At 40.8% G+C, this 14,232-nt stretch overlaps 1 protein-coding gene across 1 annotated transcript in view; it reads right to left on the bottom strand.

Annotated features, from left to right (window-relative positions):
- LOC143342605 (discoidin domain-containing receptor 2) overlaps window positions 1-14,232 on the bottom strand; it is a 194,565-nt gene that overhangs the window by 31,232 nt on the left and 149,101 nt on the right. The window contains exons 4-5 of the mRNA XM_076766687.1: window positions 7,935-8,166; window positions 4,665-4,812 (exon numbers count right to left, since the gene is read on the bottom strand). Coding sequence (XP_076622802.1) covers window positions 4,665-4,812; window positions 7,935-8,166 — 380 coding nt within the window. The remainder of the gene's footprint in view (window positions 1-4,664; window positions 4,813-7,934; window positions 8,167-14,232) is intronic.

The raw sequence follows: 14,232 nt of genomic DNA, 5'->3' as shown, positions 1-14,232 counted from the left end.
GATCGCCACTGTTATCGGGCTTTCTCGTAAGTGGCACAAGCGTTTTTCTTCAAACTTTACACGATAACGAGTATACATTAATAAGGCAATGTATGGGCACAGGTTTATTAATATAAATTTCCTTAATTTGTATTTCACGTCGCGTGCCTCGATTTATCTCGAAATATTCAGAGGGAAAAGCAACGCGAATTTTTGGACGTTAATTCTTTTTGCGTTTCGAATAATTTTAAAAGAACGCGCTGAGATCGAAGAGATTTTTATGATACCGAGGACGGAGGATACAGGAACGCGAATTTGTTCCGCGAGCTTTCCGCGTACCCACTCGTGTGCCCTTCCCGTTGTTAAAGTTTACGTCGCGGCGCTTTTCAGTTCCAAACTGAACACCTCCGCTGTCAGATTCGAAACGAAAGTTCTTTGGAAGTTTCTCCTTTTCGTCCATTGTCCCGCCACAATGGGACCGCGCCGGAATATCGTAACGAAAACAATTAACAACCGTGCACCGAAAAGTTCTCGTTGTTTACCGGGGTCAGCTTTTGGGGTAGATTACGGTGGATGTCTCTGATTTATAAATGAAAAACGGAACGCCTCGCGTTCGTCTACGCGTGCAATTATTTGCGCAAGACTTTCCAAACGCATCAAATATTTCGTTATTTTTTAAAAATGATACGAAACGGTAGCTAGCGAAGCTACAATGTCCATAAATTCTATTTATTCACGGTAACAGAAAGTGGATAGAATTTTACAATTCGATGCAACACGGAGCAATGTAAAGTTAAAAAATTCAACGGTTTCGAAGGATGACAATTTCTCTATAGATCCACGCGTAGAATGTCGCGTGTGTGCGTTTCTTTTAAATGGAACGTCCAGTTTTATTTACAGTGGAACGTAAAACGCGAACCAGGTTACGGTATCCAGGAACATTTACGGTTCTCGCTTTGTTTGACTTTTTACATCGGTAAGTAACAAACAAGGGTGGAAAGTTCATTTAATCGCGCGGTAAAATGCCGGTGCATAAAGGGTGCTCGTTACATGGGACCTGTCGCAACGAACGAATCGCAAAACGGCTGCTTTACGCGTAGTCAGCCGATTATCTTTCGTTAGATTGAAATGTCAAAAATAGCTCGCGGACAAATTTCGTGCCGAGCTTCGAGGTATTTTATTTTAAAAAAATATATATATATATAGCGTAAGGGTAGAGAATCATCCGTGAATCTCGCCGAGGGGTGGAGACCGGTGGATGGGCGAGGAGGGGGGGGGGCGGAGGGGAGGCGAGGTTAATTTTGCGCGATAGGGACGACGATGTAACGCTGGAGGAGGATTCTTTTACTTTTATTCCGGTGCTTCGAGTATTCTAATAGCACCGTCGCTATTGCTCGCTTTTAATTAGCATTCATACCTCCTCCTTTATTCCTCGTCGACTTATTAAATACAGCACTCTACGAAAATTGTATTTAATTTCGGTGCACTATACACGTCCCTCATAAATATTAATACGCGTATTACAGGAAATATAGGTCAATTGATTCGAGGCTTCGTTTTAAAACCGTTCAGAAATAGTCCGGTACTCCGGTTTCTTGCGCCAGCCGTTGCACACGGTGGCCTATGAAATGCACTAAATTCTTCGGTCCCTTTTCAGATATTTTAAAAATTATTAAATAAGTTTTATGACGTTTCCGTGCAGAAGATCTCGAACGCGTTGTCGCGCAGTCTATTCAATTATTTTGCAACACGATGTTTATTCATTCCGAAGGAAAGTCAATAGACCAGTGACGGTGACCTATAAAAGTCAACCAGTGTCTCCCGCGGCGGGCAACGAGTAATGAAAAATGATAGCAGCCTCTTATTTCGCCTGTAAATGTTCCCCGCCACGACCTCATGGTTTTCTCATCGATCCTTCACGCGGTGTCGCGTCAGATTCTACATTACAGTTAACATAGCATTTTCATGACAACCGGGGTGACCTAACATCTCGTGTTCCACGCGCAATCGATACCGAGTGTCTCTGTCCGACGTTGGAAAAACAGCACCGTGCATTTGCCCTGCAAAATGTTTTTTATCCCTCCAAACACACCCTTTTACCCGGAAGAAATAAATTGGTAATGCAAATTGTCCTCCTTTTCTATCGACCTTCATCCACGAGGGGTGAAAACTACCCTCAGAGTTTTGAATTAAATATTAAATCTCTCTTTCAGACAATATAGAGTTAGACATTGAAATATAGTTCGAGCGTGTTATAATGTATGAAAAAAAAAACACGTTGTCCCTTTTGCTTTCTTTCGTTTCGAATAATATAGTTAACCCTTAAGTGAATTATTGGGGCCTCTGCAAGTTTAAAAAATTTATGAAATCTTTTCTTTTCTATCGACGTTCATCTACGAGGGGTGAAAACCACCCTCAGAATTTTGAATTATAAATTAAATTTTTCAAATTACAAAGACAATATATAGAGTTAGACATTGAAATAAAAAAAACACGTTGTCCCTTTTGCTTTCTTTCGTTTCGCAGAATAAATTTAATCCTCAAGTGGATTATTGGGGCCTCTGCAAGTTTAAAATAACAATTACTTGAAAATTTACGTAATGCTCTATTAGTTCGTTATTTTTGAAATGCTTTCAAGGAAAGTTTGATTTCCATTTACCAAAATCAACATTAAGTAAAATAATTCAGTTGAGATTGAGAGCCCATTTAAGGGTTAATGTGTCTTCCCAGTTTTCTTATTTTTACGCGACGAAGAGGAAAGGAAATCGATGTGGAGCGGACGTTGCGTGGACAGGATATCCGTAAAAATTGCGTGCGATACAAAATGGCGGGGTTGGTGGGGAACGCGTTACGCGGACGGAGAACAATGTCCTCCGCATCGATTCCATTAGACGCGATCGAGTAGCAGAAATGGGTCGAAAATAAATGCACGGAGAGTAAACCCGACGATTCCCGCTCGTATAACGCTGTTACGAGCGTTAATGGGATCCAGCGTCGCAGTCGGACTCCGCGGCAGCCTGGATTCCCTCTCGTAGCCGTCTCAGCGGCCGCTCGCCAAATTGAATGAAATTGCAATTTGGAAATTAATCGCCGGCCTGTCCGGCATTTCAACCTTACATCCCCGTGGAATTGCAAATTTACGTAGCCACGTTTCTTCCAGGGGACGCTACGCTCGCGGAGAGTCGCGCGACTCGAATACCGGAGATTCGAATCTTCGAATTTCGCGATTTCCACTTACGGCGAACGAAATCGTTTGTAATTCGAACGCTTCGAGTTTAAAACACAATCTGTATACAGGGTGTTCGGCCAACCCTGGGAAAAATTTTAATGGGAGATTCTAGAGGCCAAAATAAGACGAAAATCAAGTATGCTAATTTGTTGGTGGAGGCTTCATTAAAAAGTTATTGACGTTTAAAGTTCCGCCAGTACTGAATTTTTTTCTAGAAAGTGGGTAGGATTTCGGGTGTAGGTCTATTCATCAAAAATTATTGCAATTAACCCCCGTAACTGATAATAATTTTTTTAGAACGATTTGAAATTTTTTTTTTCGTCGAAAAATTTAGGCACCTACCCACTGTCGATTTTTCTTAAAAATTCGTTTTTTATTTTTAATAATTTTGTTTGACGCTCTATAGAAAACTTGCCTAATACTTTTTTGTAGGTACCCATGAGCTCTACTTCGGAAAAAAGTTTCATTGAAATATATTCGCTATTGTAGGAGTTATGGCCGTTTGAAAATTGGACCATTTTTATGGGGGTTTTCTTATTTTGCGGAGTCAAGGAACAACTTTTCGAATATTTTTGGAATTTCTACATATTCTACACTAAATTACGCGTAGTTTGCTTTTTTAAACATTAAAATCATCCAATCCGTTCAGAAGTTATGACGTTTTAAAGATTCGCATGAAAATTCAGTGAAACATATCAATGGTATGGTCAGACATTATATTTTCGGTAAGGAATTTTTTTCTCGAAAGTGGGTAGGAATTCGAGGGTATGTGTAATGACCAAAAATGATTGTAATCGACTCTTGCAACCGAAAATAATTTTTCCAGAACGATTTGAAATTTTTTAATTTAATTGTTAATATCTTTTTAACGAAGAATAGTATACTCTAGAATCCTCCATTAAAATTTTTCCCAGGAGTGGTCGAACACCCTGTATATTACATCTCTTTTCACTCGTTTCAATTTAACCTAAATTCTTATATTGTTTGGAGCCAGGAAGCTTGCACTAAAAATTTCTTCAGCGTTCGATCTATAACACGCGTATGAAAAGTAGGTTTATGGAGAAGAGTTTGTGCTAGATTCAGATCATCAATTTCGTCTGCTCTGCACATCTGAATATTCGTGACTCGCATTTCCGCGACCTCCGCCATTAAAATCGTTGCCTTTCAGGATCCATTCGCGATTGGAAAAGACTTTGCAACTCGAGACCCCGCGTAATTTTTGTCCCTCGTAAACGATTGCAAGATCAAAGAAAGCGTTTGCTTATGGTACTTGTTTCACGTCCGTTAAATTACGAGGCGGAACGTTACGAGTCCTGTCCTCTCGTGATATTAGTTAAAAGGTCTTTTTAACGTGATGCTCTTTGACAAGCGTTCGTGGGCTTTTTCGTTTCGTATGGGAACGCGAACGCGTTTCCAGCGTTTCGAGCGTTTGTTTAAATTAATTGGTAGCACTCACCCGTGTCCTGACAGCCTCTCAGCTCGATTCGTAGGCAAACGGTGCGTCTGTGCTCGGAGTGTGGCAGAATACGAATCTGGCTGGCGAAGATCGGCGGGACTAATCGATGGGATACCACGGTGGAGGTATCGCTGTTCCCGGCCAGAACCTGAAAAATGTGACAATTGTATTCGTTTAGAGTCATCCCCAATCCTTTCTTATCTTAATGTAATGATTTATAAAGAATACGATGCCTAGCAATCTCGTAGTTACTCAAATGTCTCGTAAATAAAAATTGGAATCTGAATTATGGAGTGAGATATGCTACAGCGAGGAATTAAAAATGTGTTCGATCGAATACACTACGCGAATAAATCGCCACCCGTTCATTCGTTATTTATCGTTCGAATAAAATGCTTATCGCTGTACAATGAAAATGAGAAAGGAAAACGGATGGAACGACGTGACGCGAGCCACGTATGAAATGTGACCGGAAATCGGCAGCGGTGTCTCTAAAATATGGTCGAAACAGAATATGGTAGATATAAATGTGGGTCAGCAGGCATTGGTCTCGAAGGACCAATGTTTAATATATGATGTTGGTTAACCACGTGCCTGTAACCTCTCTCTCTCTGCAGGTAATAAGTTCATGAATATGTCCGGGACCCAACAGAACGCAAAAGGATGAGATGTCTTATTCAATCTTGAATTCAAAGCGTTGAAGTCTATTCTGAATTTACTTTATACTATCTCTGTTTTCTAATATCGTAACCTCCAACCTCCCTCGTGGGCTACGAGTTCACGAGACAACGAAAAATCGTCGTTTAAAGGACCCGATGTATTTGCAAGGGATTAAATATCGTTTAACCGGCGTTTAGCGTCGCCGGTTAATTAACAGCTGCGTCTCGACGCTGGTTAAAATTAAAGGGATTTATCGATCGGTTCGCCGGACAAATTACCAGGATACGGATTCTTGCGATAAAATGTATTCAATCAATGAGTCGTAAGTAAATTTGTAGCTGAACCGTGTTTCGACGATATACATCCTCGATGCCATATAATTATCGAGGTAATTACGATAATTCAACCGATTTAATTACACCGCGCGATTAATGGGCACGCGTCGCCGCGACTGGAGTAACAGTTTCCGCAAGAGCCACCATACGATTATTTCACCACTGGCCTGGCGTTCGCGGGACGATTTTCTGTTTGATAATAATGGCGGCCGATCGTCGGGTCCGCGATCTCGCGGGCACACGCAGCCACACACGATGCAGCGTCGAATCGACGTCGATGTTAATCAACTTAGCCCAAAATCTCAGTGCACGCGCACGCCGTTTAGCCATAGATCATGATTGCATCAGTACGAAGGTAATGCTACGGTTAATGCACCGTCTATTCCGAATTGCGTAAATTATCCAACTACGACGCCACAGGCCGTGAGGAATATCGGATTGATAGGGTAATCAAATATGCTCGTTAGGTGTTTCGTCGCTCTTTGCTCTTCGTACCATGCGTTACATGTGCCTCGAATCCCAAAGTCCACGTCTTTGTGTGTTAATTTATTCTTTTCTATTGGTACATTCTGCGAGGTTCAACGAAAATTATCAACAATTTGAAATTTATGACGCTTTATGGAAGTTACAGTGACTCGAGATTCGTTATAATTTTATTATTGGCGTACCATGTACAATGTCGCATTATTTGCTAAAAACACGTAGAAATACTTCAATAATAACGTTCAGATGCAACAACACAGCTGTTTTACAGGGAAACATAACAAAGCTCAGCTAAACGTTAAATTCTGTCGCTCCATGCATCTGTTTTCTTCGCGTATCAGAAGAACAAATAAATCGCTGCTATATTTGCATTAGTAAGAGTATTCTTCCATTTACACGGAAGTCCATGCGTTTAGTGTACTTGTACAGTGCAATAACGATGGACAGTATCCTATGAATTAAATTTAAACTCGAGTACCAAGTATATATCAGCAGTCCGATCGATGACCCAAAGGTTCAAAGTTGAAGCCAATTTTCCGAAAAGTGCAACGATAGAGGTTCCAAAAATATTCGTTAAACGACAATCGCGTCTGAAATCGTAGACGGATGCTGAATTATTCGATCCGGTCTGACGGAGCTGCTAAAAATTTAATCGTCGCCTCGAAAGTCGGACAGCCGGACCGTGTTTCGAATTATACCATTAGAAAATTGATAACGGCGCCTGTTCGCCGCGATAACGGGCGGAACGTCACGAGTTTCGAAACGACTCGTTCGAGATTACGCTCGTCGACGATAACGCGGGGCTCTCGTGCGGGAGTGCTGTTCGCGTAAACTTTGATTTTCCACCGTAAACAAAAAGGAGCCGGGAAAAGTTCGCCGCTTAACCCTGCGTTACGAGCACCGAGGGCGCAGTGCAATTTCCGCTCCTCCTTATTGGCCCAATCTTCCAATATGACGTTTCCAGAGGAATTTAATATTCATTGATACACACGATCTCGAAAAATATGATTTCTTCGACGCAAGATCTTCAGATAAATTATTTCGGTAAAAAAGTTAATAAAAATGGGCGAAAACCATGTTTACCCTCTGCTTTGAAAAAGGCTTCGATCTAAATTCACGATATAATTTTTCACAATTCATGATATTCACGATCTCAAAAAATATGTCTTCGGGTGCAAGACTTTCGACAAAAAGAATTAATAAAAAGGGGTGAAAATCACTTTTACCATCTGCTTTGAAAAAGGCTACATTTTAAATTCACGATATAATTTTTCACAATTCATGATATTCACGATCTCAAAAAATAAGTCTTCGTTTCTTCGGGTGCAAGATTTTCAAGTAAATTATTTCGATAAAAAGGATTAATAAAAATGGGTGAACCTTCCCCCTGCTTTGAATAAGGCTACGTTTTAAATTGACAATTAATCGCGTCTTTATTTTGACGTTGTCTCAGCAATTAGCAAACAAAGTAAACGCGGCCCATTCAGCTACGAGTTCTCGAAGCGTTTGCTGTGCTCCGTTGTAAAAATAGCCCGTATGTAAAATTGGAGTGCTCGAGATTCGAGGCTCCACTGTCGGAGGGAATCCTTTCTGACCCACTTCGGAGCGCGCCACGTTCAATTTACAGATGCGGCTTCTGTGCTCGCCAACAAACCGACGACTAATTCGCGAAAGGAAAATAAGGGGGACGAACCGGTTGATTGCGGTCACGTTATTCGGTATCGTTCGACTTGACTTACTTCTTCTCCACTGTCAACACACGTCTGCGTACACACGACGCGGCGTCACGTACCTCCTTGTTATCCCAGCGCTTATATCGCCGCCACTCGGTGAACCCGGGACGTCGATACTCGAGGGTATACTCTTCGACGTATTCCTGGCCACGGCCGTGATCGTAACGACCCTGACTCTGTACACCGGTGATCACGTGAGGCCCGGGCAGATCTACTTGGAGCCACTCGCGAACCCCTCTTTCTATTTGGCTCTTCGGGCACCAGGCTCCGCCGGCCGTCTCCTTCCGTAACCTGTTCCCCACAGAATTTTTTGACTACGTTAAAACCAGGTCTACTTAGTCTAATAAATAGCTTAAATTTCAAATTATTGCACAAACATGTACTATTTAATTTTGTTTAAATTTGCACGTACAATGGTCACGAAAAAGAGTAGAATACCTCGTGAAAATAATGTGTCGATTTTAATATACAGGGTGTTCGGCCACACCTAGGGAAAATCTTAAGGAAAATCTTAAATCTGAAGGCAAAATAAGACGGAAATCAAGAATACTAATTTCTTGATGGAGGCTTCGTTAACAAGTTATTAACAATTAAATTTACAAATTTCAAATCGTTCTGAAAAAATTATGTTTGGTTGCGGGGGTCAATTACAATCATTTTTGGTGAATAGACATACCCCCAAAATCCTATTCACTTTCGAGAAAAAAAATCGGGTAGGTGCTGAAATCTTTCGGCGAAAAAAAATTTGTCAAATCGTTCTAAAAAAATTATTTTCTGTTGTGGGGGTCAATTACAATCATTCTTGGTCATTACACATATCCCCGAAATCCTACGCACTTTCGAGAAAAAAATTCATTACTGAAAATCTAATTAGGTACCTTATCGACGAAAAAAAAGAATTTTAAATCGTTCTGAAAAAAATATTTTCGATTCCGGGGATCAATTATAATCATTTTTGGTGAAAAGACATGTCCCCGAAATCTTGCGCATTTTCGAGAAAAAAATTCAGTACTGGCAGAACTTTAAACGTTAATAACTTTTTAATGAAGCCTGCATCAACAAATTGGTATTCTTGATTTTCAACTTATTTTGGCCTCTAGAATCCCTCATTAAAATTTTTCTCAGGGGTGACTGAACACCCTTATAAGCACAGATGAGGTATAAGATTAGACCTTACATCCAATGTACTTTTTTTGGCCAATTTTTCACCATTACCATTTTCGTGTGTCACTCGCAACATTACCAACAGATTTAAAAATGAATTTTAATTCCTTCCATAGTTAACTCACATGTATTTACGCGCACACTAATTCAGTAAAATCAACTTTGAATTTTCTGGTCTATATGACAGTCAGATTGGGCCATAAGTTGTAAGGTCTACGTCGTACACCTCGTCTGTGACATTAGAGATTAGACTTTACATCCAATGTACCTTTTTTGGCCAATTTTTCACCATTACCATTTTCGTGTGTCACTCGCAACATTACCAACAGATTTAAAAATGAATTTTAATTCCTTCCATAGTCAACTCACATGTATTTACGCGCACACTAATTCAGTAAAATCACCTATGAATTTTCTGGTCTATATGACAGTCAGATTGGGCCATAGTCCATAAGTTGTAAGGTCTACGTCGTACACTTCTGTGACATAAAATTCGATGTCACAGCTCACGATTGTGAAACCGTGACAGTAAAATAACAGAGAAGTATACGAAAAATTAATCGAACGTTTCGATATTTGACGTTTGCAAATGCTGTCTTGAAATTCTTGGAATTTTGTACAAGGGAAAAGAGTTACGCGAAACTGTAGCAGGGATATAAATCCCAATGGACGCGTAGCAATAAATGTATCAGCAATTAGCCGTGCCGTAACGTTTCGGCTCGATAAATCTTTTCTCGCGAAACAGGGAATGTATTGGAATCGATTCGCGAGACGTGAAATACGTTAAAAGAAAATTGTATGAAATATTTATTCGCGGGGCATCGGGAATTAAAATTTCCGACGGTGTTGCTTAAAAAGGGGCGATGTAAAAGCAATTTCCATTTCCATCGAAAATTCGTCTCCGACGGGGAACGGCTGAAATTGCATAATGATAATCGCCCCGAAAATGTAGCGACGTCGAAATCGTTCGCGCCCGGTTCACGGATCGTTTCACCCCCGCCGGTTACAACGATCGCCGGTAATTTTTCACCGGAATTGGACAGACATAATTAATTGACATTATATTTCCGCTCGCGGCCGCGGGGAATATCGACGGGGCCCCTAAGAGATGCTTTTTGTCGGTCTAAAGTTGACCACTTCGACGAGTTAATTAATTAAATCGCGACGGTTCCTGCCACGACTGAACGCCAAACGATCAGAAGCGTTCAGAGATATCGACGTCGCCAGTACAAAATACGACAAACATAATTACGGGGATGAAAGCAGAAATCGAAACGAAATTGCCTCGATGATATTTGCCCAACAGCCGTCCAGAACAATTAACGTAAATTAAAGAATAACAGTTTATCTATTAAATATGCTAAAAGGAGATTTTTATCTCATTTGCACATTTGTTTATTGAATGAAGTAGAATTTCTTAATTCGAACGAGCATCTTCTTTCTCTATTTATGGACTACTTCGTAGAACGTCTTGATAAATGTTCGTAGCTTCTGAGAAGTGATTCGAGAATAACGATTCTTTTACGACAAGCTCGATAAAAATGTGTCTGGCGCGTGTATATTAAGGGCTTTAATGTTTCATAGACTCCTCGAGCGAGTATTCTATCTAGGCACGATTATAGTCTCCTCCGGGCATTAAACAATCATTCGAACAAAGAAGAACAATTCACGGGGCCATTCGACGGTTTTAAGAACTTCTCCGGTTTCCATGGAAGCGTGCTTAAACGCCGAATCTGGGATTCGCTTCTTTCCCGTGTCTCTTCTCTCTGTTTCCTCTTCCGCTTCTACTTCGATCGCCGATGCTCCACGTTCGTTCTAAATCGACTCCACGGGAGCTCTGCGAAACTTTCGCCACTTATCGGCCCGCTCATTATTCGTACCTAATAACGAAGTTAACTTGCCGGCTGATTAGAGGATCGCGTTTACCTAGCGTGTACTGACCGCCATCGTGCTCGTTCCAATGATTTCGTAATTTAAATATGTGCGTTCGGTACTTGAAACAAGTAGGTACTTAACGAACAACCTGGTATATTGTGCTCCGTGATGATTAAACCTTGAAAGGCGGACTCCGTTTTGACCCAAATCTGAATTTTACCATTCGTGCGAGATTCGATGGAACGATGTCCGAGTCGATATCTCTCTGCACGCGGGTGGATGATGGTTTCGGAGTCAGGGCCGTGGACCACTGGCGTACGAGGAGGAAAGATGGGGCACAAAAGTATTGGACCGATATCACTAGCGGAATAGAAATCACAGTTTACGTCGAGTGGCCCGGTCGGCGGCGATACGACAACTGAGCTCAGTGTCGGAGCGTTTCGGCTCGGTTCGATTCGAAACCGGGAGCAAAAAATTTGTCGCTCGGTAAACACCGGTGACCGTCGAGACGGCAGTTTACCGGTCTAACCGTCTCGCGCGTCGCGTCTGTTATTGTCTTAATAACGGCGAATTCGAAACACTGACACTAAATTCCAAGGTCTTCTATTGAATTTTTGTTCATAAATATTATATTGATTGATAAGAAATAATATACAGTTTCAGTAAAGAATCTAACACAAGGTAGTTTTAGATATCGCGTATAGGGTATCAGTGTAGTTTGTTATAATTAAATAAATAAATTCATGATATTATTGTTGAATCTCCTTCTCAATGTAAAGTTTTAAATGATGTATTCATAAGGAGTTTCCAGCGTCTGACCATAGTCGGGCTACTTCTACTGAATTCAGTATAGAACGTAAGTGTTTCAGGAGTAAAGCAAGATTAGTTTCGAGTTTAGGGGAATGTAGCACATGGCTGGATTAGAATTAAGTGTTTTTTAGCATTTTATAGCTAATATTGTAATGCACTATGCCGTGTCTTGGAGCAAATCGTGATTTTGAGCTCTGTAAAACGAGCAAGGTCCACACCAATGGCGGAACAGTACGCGACATTACCGTTCATGGTAATAATTCCTCAAAATGACGTGCTTCGGTGGCGATGTAGTATTGCCTAAAACGGCTAATGATGGATTACGATGCCCTTCTAAACGTTCCTGGCATAATGGCGGCACCAGCTCTAATTATTCGATCCATCATAGTCGGTAATCATCGAATGCATTCAATTATGTTTGTCAATATATTACTAATACCACAGATGAATTATACGCATATACCTTGCATCCAATGTATTTTTTCGGCCCATTTTTCTAGCGCTCTAGAGCCACACGTTATATTTTCGGTAAAGAATTTTTTTCTCGAAAATGCGTGGGAGTTCGGGGGTATGTGTATCCACCAAAAATGATTGCAATCGACCCCCATAACCGAAAATAATTTTTCCAGAACGATTTAAAATCTTTTTTTTCCGTCGAAAAATTTCTGCACCTTCTCGAATTTTTTTCTAGAAAATGGGTAGGATTTCTAGGGTATGTCTATTAACCAAAAAGGATTGTAATTGACCCCTGTAATTGTAAATAATTTTTTTAAAACAATTTAAAATTTTTTTTTTCGTCGAAAAATTTATGCACCCCCTGCCGATTTTTCTTAAAAATTCGTTTTTCATTTTTAATAAATTTGCTAGACGCCCCACAGAAAATTTGTCTAATACTTTTTTGTAGGTACCAATGAGCTTTATTTCAGAAAAAAGTTTCATTGAAATATATTCACAATTGTAGGAGTTATGGCTGTTTGAAAATTGGACCATTTTCATGTGGTTTTTCTCATTTTGCGGGGTCAAGGAACAACTTTTCGAATATTTTTGCGATTTGTACGTATTCTCCGCCAAAATACACGTAGTTTGCTTTTTTAAACATTAAAATCGTCCAATCCGTTCAGAAGTTATGACGTTTTAAAGATTCGCATGAAAATTCAGTGAAACATATCAACGGTATGGTCAGACATTATATTTTCGGTAAGGATTTTTTTTCTCAAAACTGAGTAGGATTTCGGGGGTATGTCTGTTGACCAAACATGCTTGCAATTGACCCCTGCAACTAAAAATAATTTTTCCAGAACGATTTGAAACTTTTCATTTTCGCCAAAAAATGTAGGCACATACCCTAATGTTTAGGATGATATAGGAGTCAGATTGGGCCACGAAAGTCCATATGGTGTAAGGTCTACTTTTATACCTCGTCTGTGCTAATACGTACAAAGTCTGTTTCACATCTGATTACAAATATCATTTATTGAAAACAAAGAAAACATTTCACTGGCCTGGTTTTGGTCAAATACTCCGTATTATACATACTGTATTTTGCATTATACGCTGTTGTATAATTACTATATTAACTTTTTCAACTTCGAAAAATCGAGCTATCCTATAGAAATATAAAATATGGAATATCCTAGTACTGTCCTACACGGAAAAACGCAAGAATCGATTCATGTAAAAAATAAAACACACAGCCCAAATTAAAAAGACGATATATCGTCAACGAAAGATAATCTCGTCGCGACTCAAACTTTTCCTCCAACGAACTTTTTATATCTTCGCTTGGGAGGGAGCCTCGGCCTGTCCCAGTTTCTAGAACGACTTTGTGTACACGCAAGTTTTTGTTATAAAATCCGCAAAGATTTCATTGAATAAAGTCCAGCCCTCTAAAGGTTAAGGGATATTATTATCCACCGATGCTAGCGTCTATCTATCCGCCTGTACGCGTCGATATATTCGGTTATCCACTTCGATACACAGACAGGGAACAAACGCGAGGTAGAATCGGAGGCCAGAGCCGTGTGTGTAATCGCGTAACACGAATCACGCCTACACACGGCCGTTTCAGTTTCCGCTTCCCTGTTGGGAAAACCGCGAAAAAATACGCGCTCAGCAAGGCGAGCAAGGTCGTGCCCCGATACTCGATCACGCGAATTGCATTCACCCGCTGCCTTTACTCAATAACAACGCAATTACCGCCCGGATAATATTTTTCCCTCGAAGCTGCCAATGTCGCGCGTTAAATTCCCTCCGTGGGTGGGCGGGCATCGTTTCCCCGACCTCTTTCTCCTCCGCGTTTTCGCAGACGTCGCGCAAACCGCGACGATCGGATTTCCGCCGGCCATCTATTAATTTCGCCGACCGTGAATCCCCGAAACCGATTAAAAGCGAAGTTCTTGCTGGGGGGGGGGGGGGGGCCACGGAGCCCTGGAATCAGCAACGAAACCTCGCGTCGAAAGCTTACTATAATTGGGAGACATCATCGTCTCGTGTTTATCAGTCTCTAAT

This window comes from Colletes latitarsis, chromosome 6 (genome assembly GCF_051014445.1).
Source record: "Colletes latitarsis isolate SP2378_abdomen chromosome 6, iyColLati1, whole genome shotgun sequence".
In the NCBI taxonomy this organism is placed as follows: domain Eukaryota; kingdom Metazoa; phylum Arthropoda; class Insecta; order Hymenoptera; family Colletidae; genus Colletes; species Colletes latitarsis.
This window is presented reverse-complemented; position numbering and strand designations above follow the sequence as displayed.